Source organism: Phocoena sinus, chromosome 3, assembly GCF_008692025.1.
Source record: "Phocoena sinus isolate mPhoSin1 chromosome 3, mPhoSin1.pri, whole genome shotgun sequence".
NCBI classification, from domain to species: Eukaryota; Metazoa; Chordata; class Mammalia; order Artiodactyla; family Phocoenidae; genus Phocoena; species Phocoena sinus.
Genome location: NC_045765.1, coordinates 77,432,838 through 77,448,425, shown reverse-complemented (window position 1 = coordinate 77,448,425; position 15,588 = coordinate 77,432,838). Strand labels below are relative to the sequence as shown.

The following is a 15,588-nucleotide window of genomic DNA, read 5'->3' as shown; positions in this document are numbered from 1 at the left end:
ATCTTGTTGGCTTTTCAAAAGATCAGCTTAAAATGCTGTGCTCATTGGAATGGAATGAAACACAGGATGGTGGATAAATCTGAAATCTGAGGATTAGAAACAGTTGAGGTTTTGTATAAAAACATTTTCCAATGTTCTGTTTTAAATTAAAATAGTCCTTAATTTCTCTTTATCTCAAGTTATCATCCTCCTTGGTTTCCCAAAGGAGAGGGTTGTAATGGGGAAGAGCTTAAAATTATGATTCTTTTTAAGTAATTGTATATATTTTGTGTGTTCTACAGCCAATTTTTAAAATACTGATTTTTGAAAAAGGAAAACAAACTAGATTAATAGAGAAAATCTTGTTTTAGGACAAGGAAAAGGACTAAGAATATTATTTACTAGAGTTGGCTTGCAGTGTATTGTTCAATATGGCAAAAGGTTTACCATAAACACTAAGCTATAGTTTTTAAAGTCTTAAAATGATAACTTGAAATTTATGTCTGTTGAACCTTGCTTTACAAAACTATATGGTTATAGATTTTAAATGCCAAGAGACAGACAGTGATACAATCCATTAATAATTAGTCTAAAATGAGTGGATATGTGGTAATTTGTGAATTCCATGTAATCATCTGTAAAAATATATCGACCTCTTGTCTGGAATTATCACATTTCCAGGTATTTAACTCCTTTCCATTGGTGGTGCCCTTCCTCCCGCCTGCCCACCTTTTCCTCCTTAGGTTTGCTGTATATAATATTGACAGAAGTCATGAAGGACCTGTAATAATTACATAATGGATATTTGCTTTTTGATTGTCCAGTAAAACTTTGTTAATGAGCCAGTTTTTTTTAATCTATAAAGAGCAGTAAAATAAAGAATTTACATTTTTAGTGGAAATAGTTATAAGAACATTATAACTTAAAGTCCTTTAACAGAAACATGCTATTTAAAATGGTTTTGAATACTGGTGAATATTTGTTTTTCATCCACTGATTGTCTTTTAACATGTATAATCAATTGTTATCTGCTACCAAATTAGTTTTTCTTTTTCTCCTTTACAAAAAAAGTATGTTTTAAATCTGATGGATAAACCAACATATGTTTATCAAGTGTTTCTCTATGTGTGATGTCTGCTAATATTTTCCTCATAAAGTAGAATTTTGAGTCACGGTGAAGCCATACAGTTCTGATCATACTTTAAGAAATTGTGTTGAAATAATGTTGATTTTATGTAATTTTTCAGAAATTTTCATATATATTAAGTGTGTTTGGAAGGCTACCAGCTTTATTCCAGATGCAGTGAAATGTCAAGAGTTTTCATATGGGTTCCTTTTCCATGTTATTTAAACTGGTTATATCTACCAAATATATGACTGCAGAATAATCCAAAATTATTTGAGAGCAAGCTATAAGCTTTTATTAATCTTACTCTTACAAAATTTTAGTTAAAATGTATTATGTAAGCAAAAAGCTACAAAGCAAATCTTAAAATTCAGAATACCATGATTGATGAAAAGACCTGTTTATCATGTTTTAAAAATTAATTTAAGTAATGTTTAGAATATCATTTATCTTTTAAGAAGCCTGGATATAATTAAGATACAGCTTTTAAAATATAACATGGATGTATCGAGTCGCCTTTACTTTGTCAGAAATCAAAGATTTTATTATTTTATCTTAAAAGTAGTATATTTCTGGTAACAGTCAAAAGTGAACCAGTTTAATTCCCATTACCTAGACAGGTAGAAGCAAAGATCACCCAGATCTTTAAAGAGACGAGAAGCAAAGATATGCGCTGAATATATTTTCATCTATCCTGCTTTGATAGATAAATGGTTTACTATAACATTGGGATCTTGGGAAAGGAGGATTTAAGCTGGGAGGTTGGTGGGATTTGGGGGAAGTGTAAGAGGCACTCAGGAATCTGCCTAGGAGTAAAAGGACTCCCTGGGGGTGGAGGTAGAGGGGTGGGGTTGGGGAGACTTGTTAGCCTTTATGTATTTCATGTGATTTTCAAGATGAATAAATGGGTCTGAATTTAGTCACTACTTTTTAAAAGTCAGTCCTCTTTTTTCCGAACATCCTGATCTTTCTAGCTCTTTCCATTCTTCTCTCTTACAGACCTTTATCTTTCAATCTCCCAGACAGGACAGGTAGACAAGGTATTGCTGACTTTGAGAAAAATGTATTTTAACAAAGGGAAAGCAAAATGATGTCAAAGGCAATTAATTATTTAGGCCAGACTCAAAAATTCTTTGTGTTAATGAACCCATATAGTCCCTGTAGCCTATTTTCCATTCTAGTTTCTCCTTGTAGTTTATTCATCTTTTATTGGACTTAGTGTATTTTACTAGTATATCATTGATGTCATGTTTGTTCTGTTTTGTGTGCCTGCATTGTAAAAGGAAAGTTTAAGTTTTTTTGTTCTTTTTTTTAAAACATTGTCATTTAACTGACAAATTACATTTGTAGAAATGACAATTTACTTTGTATGTAAATCAGAGTTTATTTTTAGCATCATATGGCAGAACCTTAATTTAACTCTCACAGATTTTTTTCCCCCATGTTTCTAAATTAGGATTCTAACATAAAATTGTATGCTGGGTTTTGGAAGCTGTGAATTTAAAAACCAAAAGCTGAGCCTTTAGAGATTAGCATACAAAGTGGGAACTGGTAAAGGCTTAGAACAGTGACTGTTAAATAGTCCCCTTCCCCGGACCTAATGGTTTTCAGTTCCAAGGTCTTAACAATTGCTTTTGCAGTTTTGACTAACAGGTGAATATTAGAAGTAGCCAACAAAAAGTAAGATCAGAAATCTTCTAAAATAGAAATAAATACTCTAAAACATGGAATTAAATATATTGACCAAAATAAAATGTATTTTCACTGTAGCAACCTTCTGATATCCAAGCATATCATAGTAAGACTCAATAAGGTATAGTAAACCCTGAAAATTTTTGCAAAGCGTATTGGCAAAACTTGGAAATGTTTTAAATAGACTCCTAGCTGTACAAAACTAAATTTTGTCTGCTAGTTCCTGTGCATTTTTCACACCATAAGTTACCTGTGTGAATTACTCTTTAAACATTTCCATGTAGAGACGGTGATGAACAACTTCTTTGTACAAAAACATTTCAAGAAAATGAAAATGTTCATATACTTCCATTTAAAAATTTCAAAATGAGAATACTTTATTGAGTGCCTTGCAAGGAAAAAATGTGTAAACTTAACAAGTTAGGTTAACCACTTTAGTAATTAGAAAAATGCCACTGGGAATTTGGCATTGCTTCTTAGACACTAAATTACTACGTTCTGGATGTGTTTAAGAAGCAGCAACATACAGGTAGCTTTACAATTTCTTATCCCAAGTTAGTGGGCTATGTATCATGAAGCTAGGGACACCACTTTTGGACCCTGGATCTGTATTACTTTATCCTGGGAATAGAAAATATGTAATGGTCTCATTTACTCCATTGATCTCAATCACTGCTAGTTTCTATGTTCCAGTCTTTAATTTATGTTAAATTGCTTTTTCTAAGAACCATCAATCACTTAGGTCTTATAACTTCCATCACTAGAACTAGTAATTTGCTTTTTTTTTTTTAATCAAGTATCTATTTTCAAAGATAGATAACAAGAAAAGCAGCCCTAAGATACAGATGTTGGAAAGTCAGCTTGTGAGTTGGTTCTGCCCCTCTACTTTGACACACAGTTACTCTCTTATTCAAAATTATGATGAGGACCCTTGAGGTCACTTGTGAGGGTCAAAACTATTTATATTAAATCCATAAATGACATCGGCCTGCTATATTTATTTCACACAGGTAAATCCTATGCTAGAAATTAAAACTGTAATTTAAGATTACATAAAATGACTAGTACTGAAAGGTTTAAAATTTTTTAAATATTCTCATTTTGATAAAAATTTTCATAAAATGCCATAGTTCTTGCTTACTAGAGGACCGTCATCAGCATTTCTAATCTGTTTATAATTGCAGTATTAAAGCACTGCCTTTAAAGCAAAGAGCAAGCCTGTCCCCAGTTTAAAAGTTATTCTGCCTTAAATTCAGAAATTCAAATATTGACATTTTCTATTCTGCTCAAAGCATGCTTTCAAAACCTGCCATTATTTTGTTAATGATTTTGAGTCTGAAACCATTTAATACTGTGTTTTATTAATGTTGATGTTCTTTCACTTTGCTGTTAGGTCAAAATTATGAATGTGCATATAGCAACTTCCAGCAGGATGGGTGGGTAAAGGTTTTAGTATGTACAAATTATTTCAACTACCATCTTATTATGCTATATATCAAGCTTGAAAAAATATTTTAAGATGGTAGGAAATTTTATGTGTTAGATGAAGTAAATATCTAGGTTCTTTCCTTTTCCCTTGGAGAAAGCTAATTGCTTATTGCATGAGGAAAAGGGAGTCTTCAGATTCTTTGAAATATGTTTTAGTAATGCTGCTTTTTCAGTTTCGCTTGCACATATTTTGTTTATTTTTGGGTCTGGCAATTTAAAAACAAAATCAAAACCAAATCATATCCATCCATTACTATCTTTGTGATTCAAGTGCTTGAAATTTCTGAGAGTATGTCTGTATAAGTCTTCTGTTTGGCCTCATTTTGGTATACTTGCAGACTTCATTTTGTTTTCTTTCTCTTAATTCTGTTAATTTATTTAATCTCATGGGAGAGAAAACATGACCATTCTTTTATATGCTGTACTTCATTCTTCCATCCGATTCATACTCTTAACTGCTTTGGATTCATGTATTTGTTTTTGTTAGTGGAGTTGCTGCAGTTTACCTGCCATGGTGGTGCTCAAGTATAACAACATAGATGGAAACAAGTTATTTCTCCAGTAGGGTTTCATTCTTTTTATTTCTCCTTTATGTCAACTGTGTAATCTTAAATCTATAAGAACTATGCTGTACTGTCAGAAGTATCTTATTTTTACATTTAAAATTGTACATACCACTAACAAGTCAGGTAAACTTAATTTCTGTAAATTTTAGTGTTCAAAAAAATTGTGTTTAATGAAAGTTATCTTGTTTTGAGTATATCCTACTAAAAAGAAATCTTAACTAAGATGAAAATTCCTTTATACCTTTGTGTTGGCAAACTGATTTCCTAATGGCAAATTACCTCTTTTACATTTTATTCTTTAATAAAAATGTTTCAGACTTCACGTTCATGGAAGTCTGAAACTGAAATGTGTTTTATAGCGGTTCTGGTGTTAACTACCTGAGTGACATGAAGTCTTTTTTTTTTAAGCCCTGAGTTTTTGTATATAAACATGGACAGCTCATTTAAGCATCTGAATAGCGATCAACAGTCCTTCTCATATTTTTCTTTACATTTTATATTCTAAAGAATCTGATTTCTTAAAATGTTAGTTTAATTAAAACTTAATTGAAGTACACATTACAATTTTTAAATTTACTATCATTTAAATTTGTGACATAACTACACAAAAGTATTGAACATGCTTGAGAAATAATTTGATTCTCTTGATTCATTTGCGTGTTCTGAGTAGTTACCATCCTTTGCATGTCTATGGCTTGCTGCTTATGTTTAGAGAAATTGTAGTTTGTTGACTTAGAAACTTCTTTTGGTTTTACATAATATGAATTTGGCACATGTATGCTGTTGAAATCAATTGCTATATTGACTTTATGTATTCTCATTAGCAGCTAACAGTCAACACCATCTGTGGTCACAAAGAAACGACTTAATCTAATGACATTTAACAGGATGAAGTTTTATTCTTTAGTTTAGCTACTCATGGTACAGGGTATTTTGGAAAAGAAGGCTTCTTGACAATGACATTTAATACTAAAAAAAGTATTTTTACTACTTATAAATGTTAACCATAGCATCCAGTAAAACAAACAGATGGACACACACATACACACCCTACCTTTTCTCTCTTTTTCTCAATAATAAAATCCTCTAATAATTCATGCCTTTTAAAATGTTTATAGTTAAATACCTTGTCATTACTTTTCTATAGCCTACTCATAATTAGCACCCTGTATAGAAATTCCAAAGTAGCAATAGTGGCAAATTGATTTTTTAATTAGAAAAATTATAAAATCCTTCTACTGGAAAAATGATACTTAGTTCCAGGTTATCTGTAAGTTTGTAAAATAATTTTTGTTCCCTTGGCAAACAACATACTTCCTAGCAAAAGGAAGCTCTTTGAATTAGTCTTCTCTGATCCTAAACCATTCTAAATTTTGGGAGTTAAACACTGAACTTGAAAAGATCAAGTTAAAGATCCTTTTGAATATGATTCATGCTACCCTAAATAATATTCATCTATATCTCCAACATCTTTTGGGGGGCAGTTGGAGAGAGGTGGGGTATAACAAAAACTGCATTGCTTCAGGTAGGTATAAATGTAGAGGTCAGTCAAATTTTTAGTTATACATCAAAAACAACTACACTCCATTAAATTATAAAAATTGAATTCTCCAACCCTATTCAGTCTTTAATTGGGTATGGAGTTTTTCATCCATATCACCCTTATCATTGCCTGTGTGGACTATATATTATTAAATACTATTTTACTGATTTTTCTATTATTTCCAATTCTAACTTGATAATCTATGGCTTTTATTTCATTGCTTAACAATGTTTGTATCCTTTATTCAGCATATAGTTTACACTGGCCTATTTTGTATCAGTCAAGATTTTTCTCAGGTAACAGCTTTATTATTATTATTTTTTTTTTTTTTTTTTTTTTTTTTTTTTTGCGGTACGCGGGCCTCTTTTTTTTGAGGTACGCGGGCCTCTCACTGCTGTGGCCTCTCCCGTTGCGGAGCACAGGCTCCGGACGCGCAGGCCCAGCGGCCATGGCTCACGGGCCCAGCCGCTCCGCGGCATGTGGGATCCTCCCGGACCGGGGCACGAACCCGCGTCCCCCGCATCGGCAGGCGGACTCTCAACCACTGCGCCACCAGGGAAGCCCTATTATTATTTTTTAATTAACAAAAGAGGTAGGATTACATGAGAGAAAAAAACTAAATTACAAAAAGGGACACTAAAACTAATCTTTCTGATTCCATGGACACTGTCTCATATATGTAATCTAAGCAAAGTAGAAGATTTGTTTTTGTTACTTAATTGCTTTTGTGCAAGATAATGTATGACACTGAATTCACATGTGTTTGTTGGCTTTATTACATAACCTGAATAAAAGTTGCTGAAATCTAATTGGTATATAAATTAAATCATAAAAATATGAAGACTGTTGATGTAGCTATTTGAGAAAAGTGATATATATGCATTTTTCTTTATTTATTTATTATTTTTTTATTTATTTATTTTTTGCGGTACGCGGGCCTCTCAACTGTTGTGGCCTCTCCCGTTGCGGGGCACAGGCTCCCAACGCACAGGCTCAGCGGCCATGGCTCACGGGCCCAGCCGCTCCGCGGCATGTGGGATCTTCCCGGACTGGGGCACGAACCCGTGTGCCCTGCATCGGCAGGCAGACTCTCAACCACTGCGCCACCAGGGAGGCCCCATTTTTCTTTATTTTTAAGCATATTTTCCCTCAAAATTATTTCAAAAATTATAAATTTTCCAACTAAGATGAAAGCCAAATATTGTACACTAATGGTATTGGAAATTTTAGAATTCATTTATTTATATATATCCTACCTTTTGCATTTATGCTCTTCTTTCTCTAAATTTGTATATTGTAAAGTGAACATATGTTGAATCTACTTTATATGACAAAATTTTTTTAATCATTATATTTTTACCAATTCATTGAAGGGTTGGATTGATCCTGTTCTTGCAGTTTCATTTTTAGGCAGAGCCGTTCTCTTTGGATTGAGGCTTCACTTTATTATGTTTTTTTAATCTTTATTGAATTTGTTACAATACTGCTTCTGTTTTATGTTTTGGTTTTTTGGCTGCGAGGCATGTGGGATCTTAGCTCCCCGACCAGGGATCAAACCCGCACCCCCTGCATTAGAAGGCAAAGTTTTAACCACTGGACCACCAGGGAAGTCCTGACGGCTTCACTTTAAAAGCCTGATTTTTTTTTTTAAATGTCCTAGAACTTTCCTAGAAAAGTTTAGAAGAGCCTCTACAATTTTAAAAAATAATTTTTAAAAACTTCATTGTTTTGAAATGTTTTAAGGGTTTAGCCCTAAGAAACTAAACGAACATGATTTATTACTTTCAGTTTTTATTTCACAGCATATATTAATAATAAATGACAGTTGAAAAGCAAAAACCCAAAATCTATCACAGTTGTTGCAAGAGATGTCTAATAAGGAAACTAATGTAAAATATGCTTTATGCTTACATCATAAGTCAGTTAAATCAAAATATAGGTGAAGATCTAGCTTTGTCATTTGAATATTGTGTGTGATGTTTCCGTAGCACAGGTTAATTTGTATTTAAATCTTTACATTGTTATCATTGCATGTATTCACTGTATTTTTTAAGGTGTCAACTGTTTTCTCTTTATAGATTAGTATTTCAAAGTAACCATTCCATACCAATTCAAACTACCATCTGGTCTCTAAGCTTGTTTTATGAAACTCTTTTATCATTGTCCTCCAGTTTTAGTGTTTTTTGATGGGCTACACCTGAGCTGTACATTTTCTTTTTCTTTTATTTGCTTCTGTATACAGGCTGGCTTAGCAGGAGCTCCAGCCCGTGCTGTATCAGCTGTAAAGAATATGAATCTTCCTGAGATCCCAAGAAATATTAACATTGGTGACATCAGTATAAAAGTGCCAAACCTGCCCTCTTTTAAATAAAAAATTTAAAAGGCCACTCCCAGGTAAAATCCGGGGGAAATGTCATCTAAGTTTACCATGCAGTTGTTTACCAAAAATAGAGGAGGAGAGGCTTAACTTTTGCTCTTGGATTTAAGTCAAGGTACTGTATAGAAGTTATGTAAAATCAGTATGGAAGTTCATTGTTGCTTTTCTTGCTCAGTGATTTTGAAGAATTTGAGTAGTTACAGTGTGATTTTTTCCTTTATTTTCTAAACTGCATTCCTATGGCCACCTAAGGCATGCCTCTATGTATTGGCTACTACAGTATTTTGAAAAGTGTTTGGGACATTTCTTTAAATTATGTATAACCCAAAATGTTGGTGTTTTGTATGGATCACAAATACAGCATTCCTTAATTCTTTCTGTTATTTGTCAGAATTGTTATTTAAAGAACGAAGTATGTATTGCATGAAAACATTATGACCTTTTTCTCTTAGTTTAAATAAACTCCAAGGTAACTGGACTTCTAAAGCACCATTCTGTTTGCCTGGTATCTACTTTAGCAATAATTTTTTTTATGACCCTCTGATTCAACGAAGTAAATAAAAATATATTTTATCACTGTTAAGCAGCTGTTAATGTTGATTTATTTAATTTATACTTACATTTTTAATATTCAGAACCTCATTATTCTAAAACTCAATTATTTCACAAGTCAAGAGTAGTGTATCTCATAGTATATTGTGTAGGATGAGATCTGGAGGGGGAGATGACAAATCTTTTTATAAAATCCATATTGAGAAATTGCAAAATCTGTTTTACACACATAGGTTTAAGTCTTGCATCTGATCCCTTCTTGCTGAGATGATGAAAAATAATTTCATAGCAAATACTTAGTTGCTTTTGAACACAAAACCCTTTGGGGCCCCACTTGTTTCATCCCAAAGTCAAAACTTTCTTAAGTCCTAATACTCTCATATTCTGGTTTCTCATAATTTGCCCACATTTTCTTATTTAATCTTATCTTGGGATCCATGAGTGGGATTCTTCTTCCAGTTGGACTAAGGTTTTCCTTCTAGTTCTAGTCCTCCCTCCCCAAATATTATTTTTTGAAACATTTCCTTAGATGTGTGGCATGTATGAATTTTACTCCAAGCTCTGGGGTGTAAGAAAAGTCATTATTTGTTCTAAATAAAATTAATCTGACGCTAAGCCCCATCCTGCTGAGGCAACAGGAAACTCAGTCTGTGATTATTGGGATTTCCATCAGTTCAGAGATGTATAAAAGTCCTAGAGGAAGGTTATACAAAGCAGAAGGGAGGTCCCTGGTCTTCAGTCATTTGAATGTGCCAGGTGAACAAGTCCCTGTCCTCATGGACATATATGCAGTACCACACTTTTCTCTTTTCCCTTTTTTTGGGGGGTGGGGGTGGATTATGGAAAGATTTAAGTTTTGACTTGGTTAGAATGTACCAAAATTAGGGAAACTTCTGGGCCGGATCATACTTTAACCTCAAGAAATAGTCAAAAGGGTTTCATCTTTTACTATATTCTAGTATGAAAAAGAAAACCCAGTCATGTGCAGATGACAGAAGTAGGCAAGTCATAGAAAACTAAATCTCAGTGACCACTAAATATGTAGAGATGCTTAATCTCACTAGTAGTAGCCAGGGAATGCAAGTTTAAAGGACAATTAGATTTTATTTTCACCTGTCATATTAGCAAAAATTAGAAGGGGTGACAGTATCCAGTGTTGGAGAGGATGTGAGGAATAAGAACTGTCATACATTGTTCGTGGGAATGTAATTTACTGTAACTTAAAAAAAAAAAGAATGTGCCAAGTTCTGTGAAAATTTTTAAAAATCAAAAATACACATATCATACATACCCCGTGACTCACTTTGGGAACTCTCTATTCTCTTAGCATTACTGGATATCTTTATATACAAAGGTAATTATTTCATCAACTTTTAAAAATAAAACAATAATAAACTGGAGATATCTTAAATGCCCACCAGTAAGGAAATGTTGAATAAATTATTGTAACTACCACACTAGTTGTAATAGCAAAAGACTGGAATGACCCAAATGTCCATTAGAAGGAGATTGGTTGAAAAGCTGGATTACATCCACATTATGGAGTCCTATGAAGCTATCAAAATGAAAAATATCTCTCTATATTGCTGAAAATTGATCCCTAGTATAAAATGTTAAGTGAAAAACAATCAAGATGGAAAAAAGTATATTGATGGTATGTGTATTAGGGTTCTCCAGAACCAGTAGTAGTAGTAGTGTGTGTGTGTGTGTGTGTGTGTGTAATGAGATTGACATTTAACTCAGTAGACTGAGTAAAGCAGATTGCCCTTCTTAATGTGGGTGGGCCTCGTCCAAATCAGTTGAAGGCCTGCGTAGAATAAAAGGGCTGACCCTCATCCAAGTGAGAAAGAATTCCTCCTGCCTGACTGCCTTCAAACTGGGATGTTGGCTTTTTCCTGCCTTCAGTCTTGAACTGAAACATGGGTTCATCCTGTGTATCAAACCTGCCAGCCTTCAGACTGGAACTATACCATCAGCTCTCCTGGTTTTCCAGCCTTCAGATCTGGACTGGAACTCCATCTTAGGCTCTCTGGGTCTCCAGCTTGTCAACTCACCCTGCAGACCTTGAGACTTATAAGCTTCCATAATCACAGGGGCGCATTCCTTATAATAAGTCTTTTTAAATAAAATCATCAAGTTGGTGATTTTGTTTAAATAAGAGATTTATTATAAAACTCAAAGTCTGAAGGCAGGAAAGTGCCAACGTCCTAGCTTGAAGGCAGTCAGTCAGGAGGAATTTCTCATACTTGGACAGAGGTCAGCCTTTTAATACTATTCATGCCTTCAGCTGATTGTGTGAGGCCCATCCACATTATGGAGGGCAATCTGCTTTACTCAGTTTACTGATTTAAATGTTACTCTCAACCAAAAACACCCTCACAGAAACACCCAGAATGTTTGACCAAATGTCTGGGCACTCGCGTGCCCCAGTCAAGTTGACACACAAAATTAACCATCACAGTATTCTACCAGTTATCTAAGAAAAAGGGAGAGTGAGTGGTGTGTGTGTACTTCTAAATGAAAGGATAAACCATATATATATATATATACACACATACATACATACACATATATACAACATATATATATAGTGAGAAGGAGGAAACGGCAGAAGTGTGGGGATAGAAGATAGACTTCTTGGAATGTACCTTGTTTTGAAACCTTGTAAATATTTTAAGTAATTAGTGATCAAACTTAAATTTTAAAAAAGTAACCCCTAAAAATTAAAAGCAAAGCAGATAAATTGAACTATGTGATGAGTTGGTGGCATAATCACCCAAAGGGGAACTGCTTCACATGACTTTAAAACTCTTGACTATACACCACTCAAGACTAAAAGACCTTCCCTGCCCACCCCCCAAATTAAATTGTTTTCTGTAATCCTGGTATTGGTGATATTTTAAAATTCCGAGGCTGTGCATGTGGACTCTGGGGTAAAGCAGAGGAGAAGGTGCCTCGGTGCCTGTAGTGGATGCTCTGGCATGCATCCTTTAGGACTGAAGCACTCATTTCCTCAGCTGCTGGCAGTGTTGGTGGCTAAGAGCGCTCAGCTGAGTTGCTGAGAATTGCCACCAGCTGAAGGGAGCTACTTCACCTGAAGTCACGACTCCTCAACAAAGACGTCCTACATCCAAGTTATAAAAGCCCAACCCACTTGGCTAAGGCAGGACAACTCGGAAAGGCCATCCCAGCTCCAGTGCTACCCATGGGATCAGCTAAAGCCTTTGTCATGCCTGCATTGCAGTTTAACTCTTCCCTCTGCCTCATCCTACTTCCTTTAGATTTCAGGCTTTGATCCCAATGGCATATCACAGTGATTAGCTTGCATCCAAATCACTGTCTCAGTCTGGTTTTCAGGGAAGCCCATCTAAAACAGTTAGAGCCAAGAATGGTCTGAGGAAGCAGATTCCAAAATGAGATTTTGGAGCTGGACCACCCACTGGCAGGCTGGCAACAGAAGACCATGTTACTGGTGGCAGGTGGAGCATGGTTCACCACTAGCATGCCATAGCAGTGTAATTGTTGAAACTTTCACTGATGGTGAACTGGGAGTGCCTTGGTAGGGACAGTGTCCAGGCATTTGAGAAATATAAGAGAACTAGTAATTATGAAGAGTATGGAATTGGATGGCTGTTCTTACAGGCATTCATTCCATTAGAGAAATGCTGAGGGTGATTAATTACCAATTAAAGGCTATGTATGAAGACCAGAAGGGCTTCTTAACAACATATAAAAAGACTTTCATCTCTTGCAGCTGGAGGACAGAAAAAGCTGAGGATCAGGCCCAGGCCTTAACTGTAAGATTGGCAAAGTTCAAGAGAAGATTGGATTCCAGCCTCATCATGTCTGCTAAGCCAAGGTCAGGGCAAAAGTCTTGGATACGGACCTATAGAAGTAGCCCACTTCTTCCCGTTAAGCTACCACTCAGTCCCTTCCTCCTCCTTGCTTGGAGAGGATGCAGAAGCTTCTGCCTTGCAGGTTAACATGCACCCTCCTCAGGATTTGCCTCCCCTGCTCTGATCACCAAGCCAGTCGGGTCGAGACACAACATAATTGGGCCAGGGAAGTGCTAGGGCTGCCAAAGTTGTTGCAGAACCTTGCCAAAATAAACCTGGAAGAGCCAAGAGAATATATTTGGGCCTGGATCCTGAGGGTTCTGGCTTAAGGGGAGAGGAACATAAAGCTGGATGAGGGAGTGTTTTATATGTAAGCTCTCCAATGAGAGAACATTTAACACTGGCGGGGACCTGAGGAGACGGTGCTGACACACTGCTAGGGTAGTTCTTGGAAGCTTGGAGAAAGGCTGAGCCACTACACTTGGCCCAGCTAAGTGAAGTATAACAGAACCTCCAGGCAGACAAGGGGAAGAAGAGATTACAAACCTTAGAGAAGCGTGTGGGCTAAAGTGAATATACTGTGTAAGGCAAGACAGCCTGGAAGTTCCTCCATTTACCAAAGCAGTAAGGAATATGTCACTGTTTATAGGGACACTGGCATCATTTAGGAACTCGGTAGTGACTATCTTCTGAAGGCCAGGACTTAAGGTGCCCTGATAACAGTGGGGATGATGAGATCGTGAAATAATAGATGCCAGGTTGTGGCACTTAACCAGGAGGTGCATAGTGGGTTAATTATCTTAATGAACTGCAGGGTCAGAGTGGCAACCAAAGATCCTGATCCACAGAGAGCTGTAGAGGTGGTTAATGGAACGAAGCTTCAGTAGGTACAAGGTAGATGGTCAGCCAGTAAGGGTGTTGCCCCATCTAGATAATCTAAAGAAGTAAAAAATGGATGATCAGGAGGTTGAGAGCAGCCACCACAATAAAGTCATTACTTTTGTTCCAGTTTCTGGTCCTGAGCCAGTTCTCAGACCCAGAACTCATTGATTGACAGAAGGACCAAATCTCCAGGAGGAAGGACCCTGCACACCATGGCAAGTGCATAATATTAATGATTTTTCAACTACTTCCTTAAAGGGACTTATTTACTTGGATAACCATACACTGGGAAATGGAAAATACCCAATGTTTTGAGGATTTGGGGGCACAGTTTCCAAGCTGACACTGTTAACTAGGGACCAAATATCATCATTTGGTCCCTGCCCCCATTACAGTGGGAGCATATGGGGGCTAGGTAATAAATTTAGTCCTGGCCCAGATATAGTGAGTCTGCCAGGTCTACAAATCCACCTATTGGTCATTTTTCCCATACCCGAATATAACTGGCATGGACAGTTACCTGTGACATAAGAGCTATTATAGAAAGAAAGACTTAAGTGGAAGCTTTGCAATTGCCCCCATACTCACAGCCAAGATAGGAAATAAATAATGATATTGCGTCTTGGGGAGGAGAGAGATTAGTATGACACTTAAAGACCTAAAAGATTTTAAAATGGTGGCCTCCATCACATACCCATTTATTGACCAGTTCCCTACAGGTGGATCCTGGAGGATGACAGTGGACTACTGCAAACTGGACCAAGTTGTAGCTCTAATTGTAGGTGTTGTACCAGATGTGGTATCTTTGTTAGAGAAGATTAACAAGGTCTCAGATAGATGGTATATGGCCGTTGATCTGGTAAATGCCTTCTTCTCCATCCCTGTTAGGTGAGAGGACCAGAAAGTTCACATTATGGATACACAGCAGTGTACTATGAATATTAACTCGCCCTCAGAACATAACATAGTCAGAAAGGATCTGGGTCATCTGGATATACTATGACATTGGTCCACACTTTGATAACATTGTGTTACTTGAACTGGATGAACAAGGAGTTGCAAGCACATCAAAGCCTTTGGTAAGATACATGCCCTCCATGGGTGGATGATAAGCCCTGTGAAGATTCAGGGCCCTACCACATCAGTGAAGTTTTTAGGGATCCGATGATCTAGGATATGCCAACCTATCCCTTTCAAAGTAAAAAACAAAGTATTGTATTTCACAGCTCCCCCACTCAGAAGCAAACACAGAGGTTGGTGGGAGTCTTCAGGTTCTGGAGGCAGCCTATTTTATACTGGGAACACTATTCTAACCAATTCATACAAACAGCTTCTAGATTTGAGTGAGACCCAGAGCAGGAAAGGGATCTGCAGCAGGTCCAACCTGCAATGTAAGTGTCCCTCCCCCTTGAGCCATACTCCCTGACAGACCCAATGATATCAGAGCTGTTAGTTATGGCAAAAGATGCCATGTGCTGCTTATGGCATGCCGTTGAACAATGACAACATAAACCCCATTGCAGTCAGACACTGCCACCTGTAGTGGA

At 36.2% G+C, this 15,588-nt stretch overlaps 1 protein-coding gene across 1 annotated transcript in view; it reads left to right on the top strand.

The window, feature by feature from the left end:
* The window catches only part of AP3S1 (adaptor related protein complex 3 subunit sigma 1), a 70,728-nt gene extending 61,374 nt beyond the window's left edge, over positions 1-9,354 (top strand). The window contains exon 6 of the mRNA XM_032626589.1: positions 8,637-9,354. Coding sequence (XP_032482480.1) covers positions 8,637-8,765 — 129 coding nt within the window. The 3' untranslated portion in view covers positions 8,766-9,354. The remainder of the gene's footprint in view (positions 1-8,636) is intronic.
* The last annotated feature ends 6,234 nt before the right edge of the window (positions 9,355-15,588 follow it).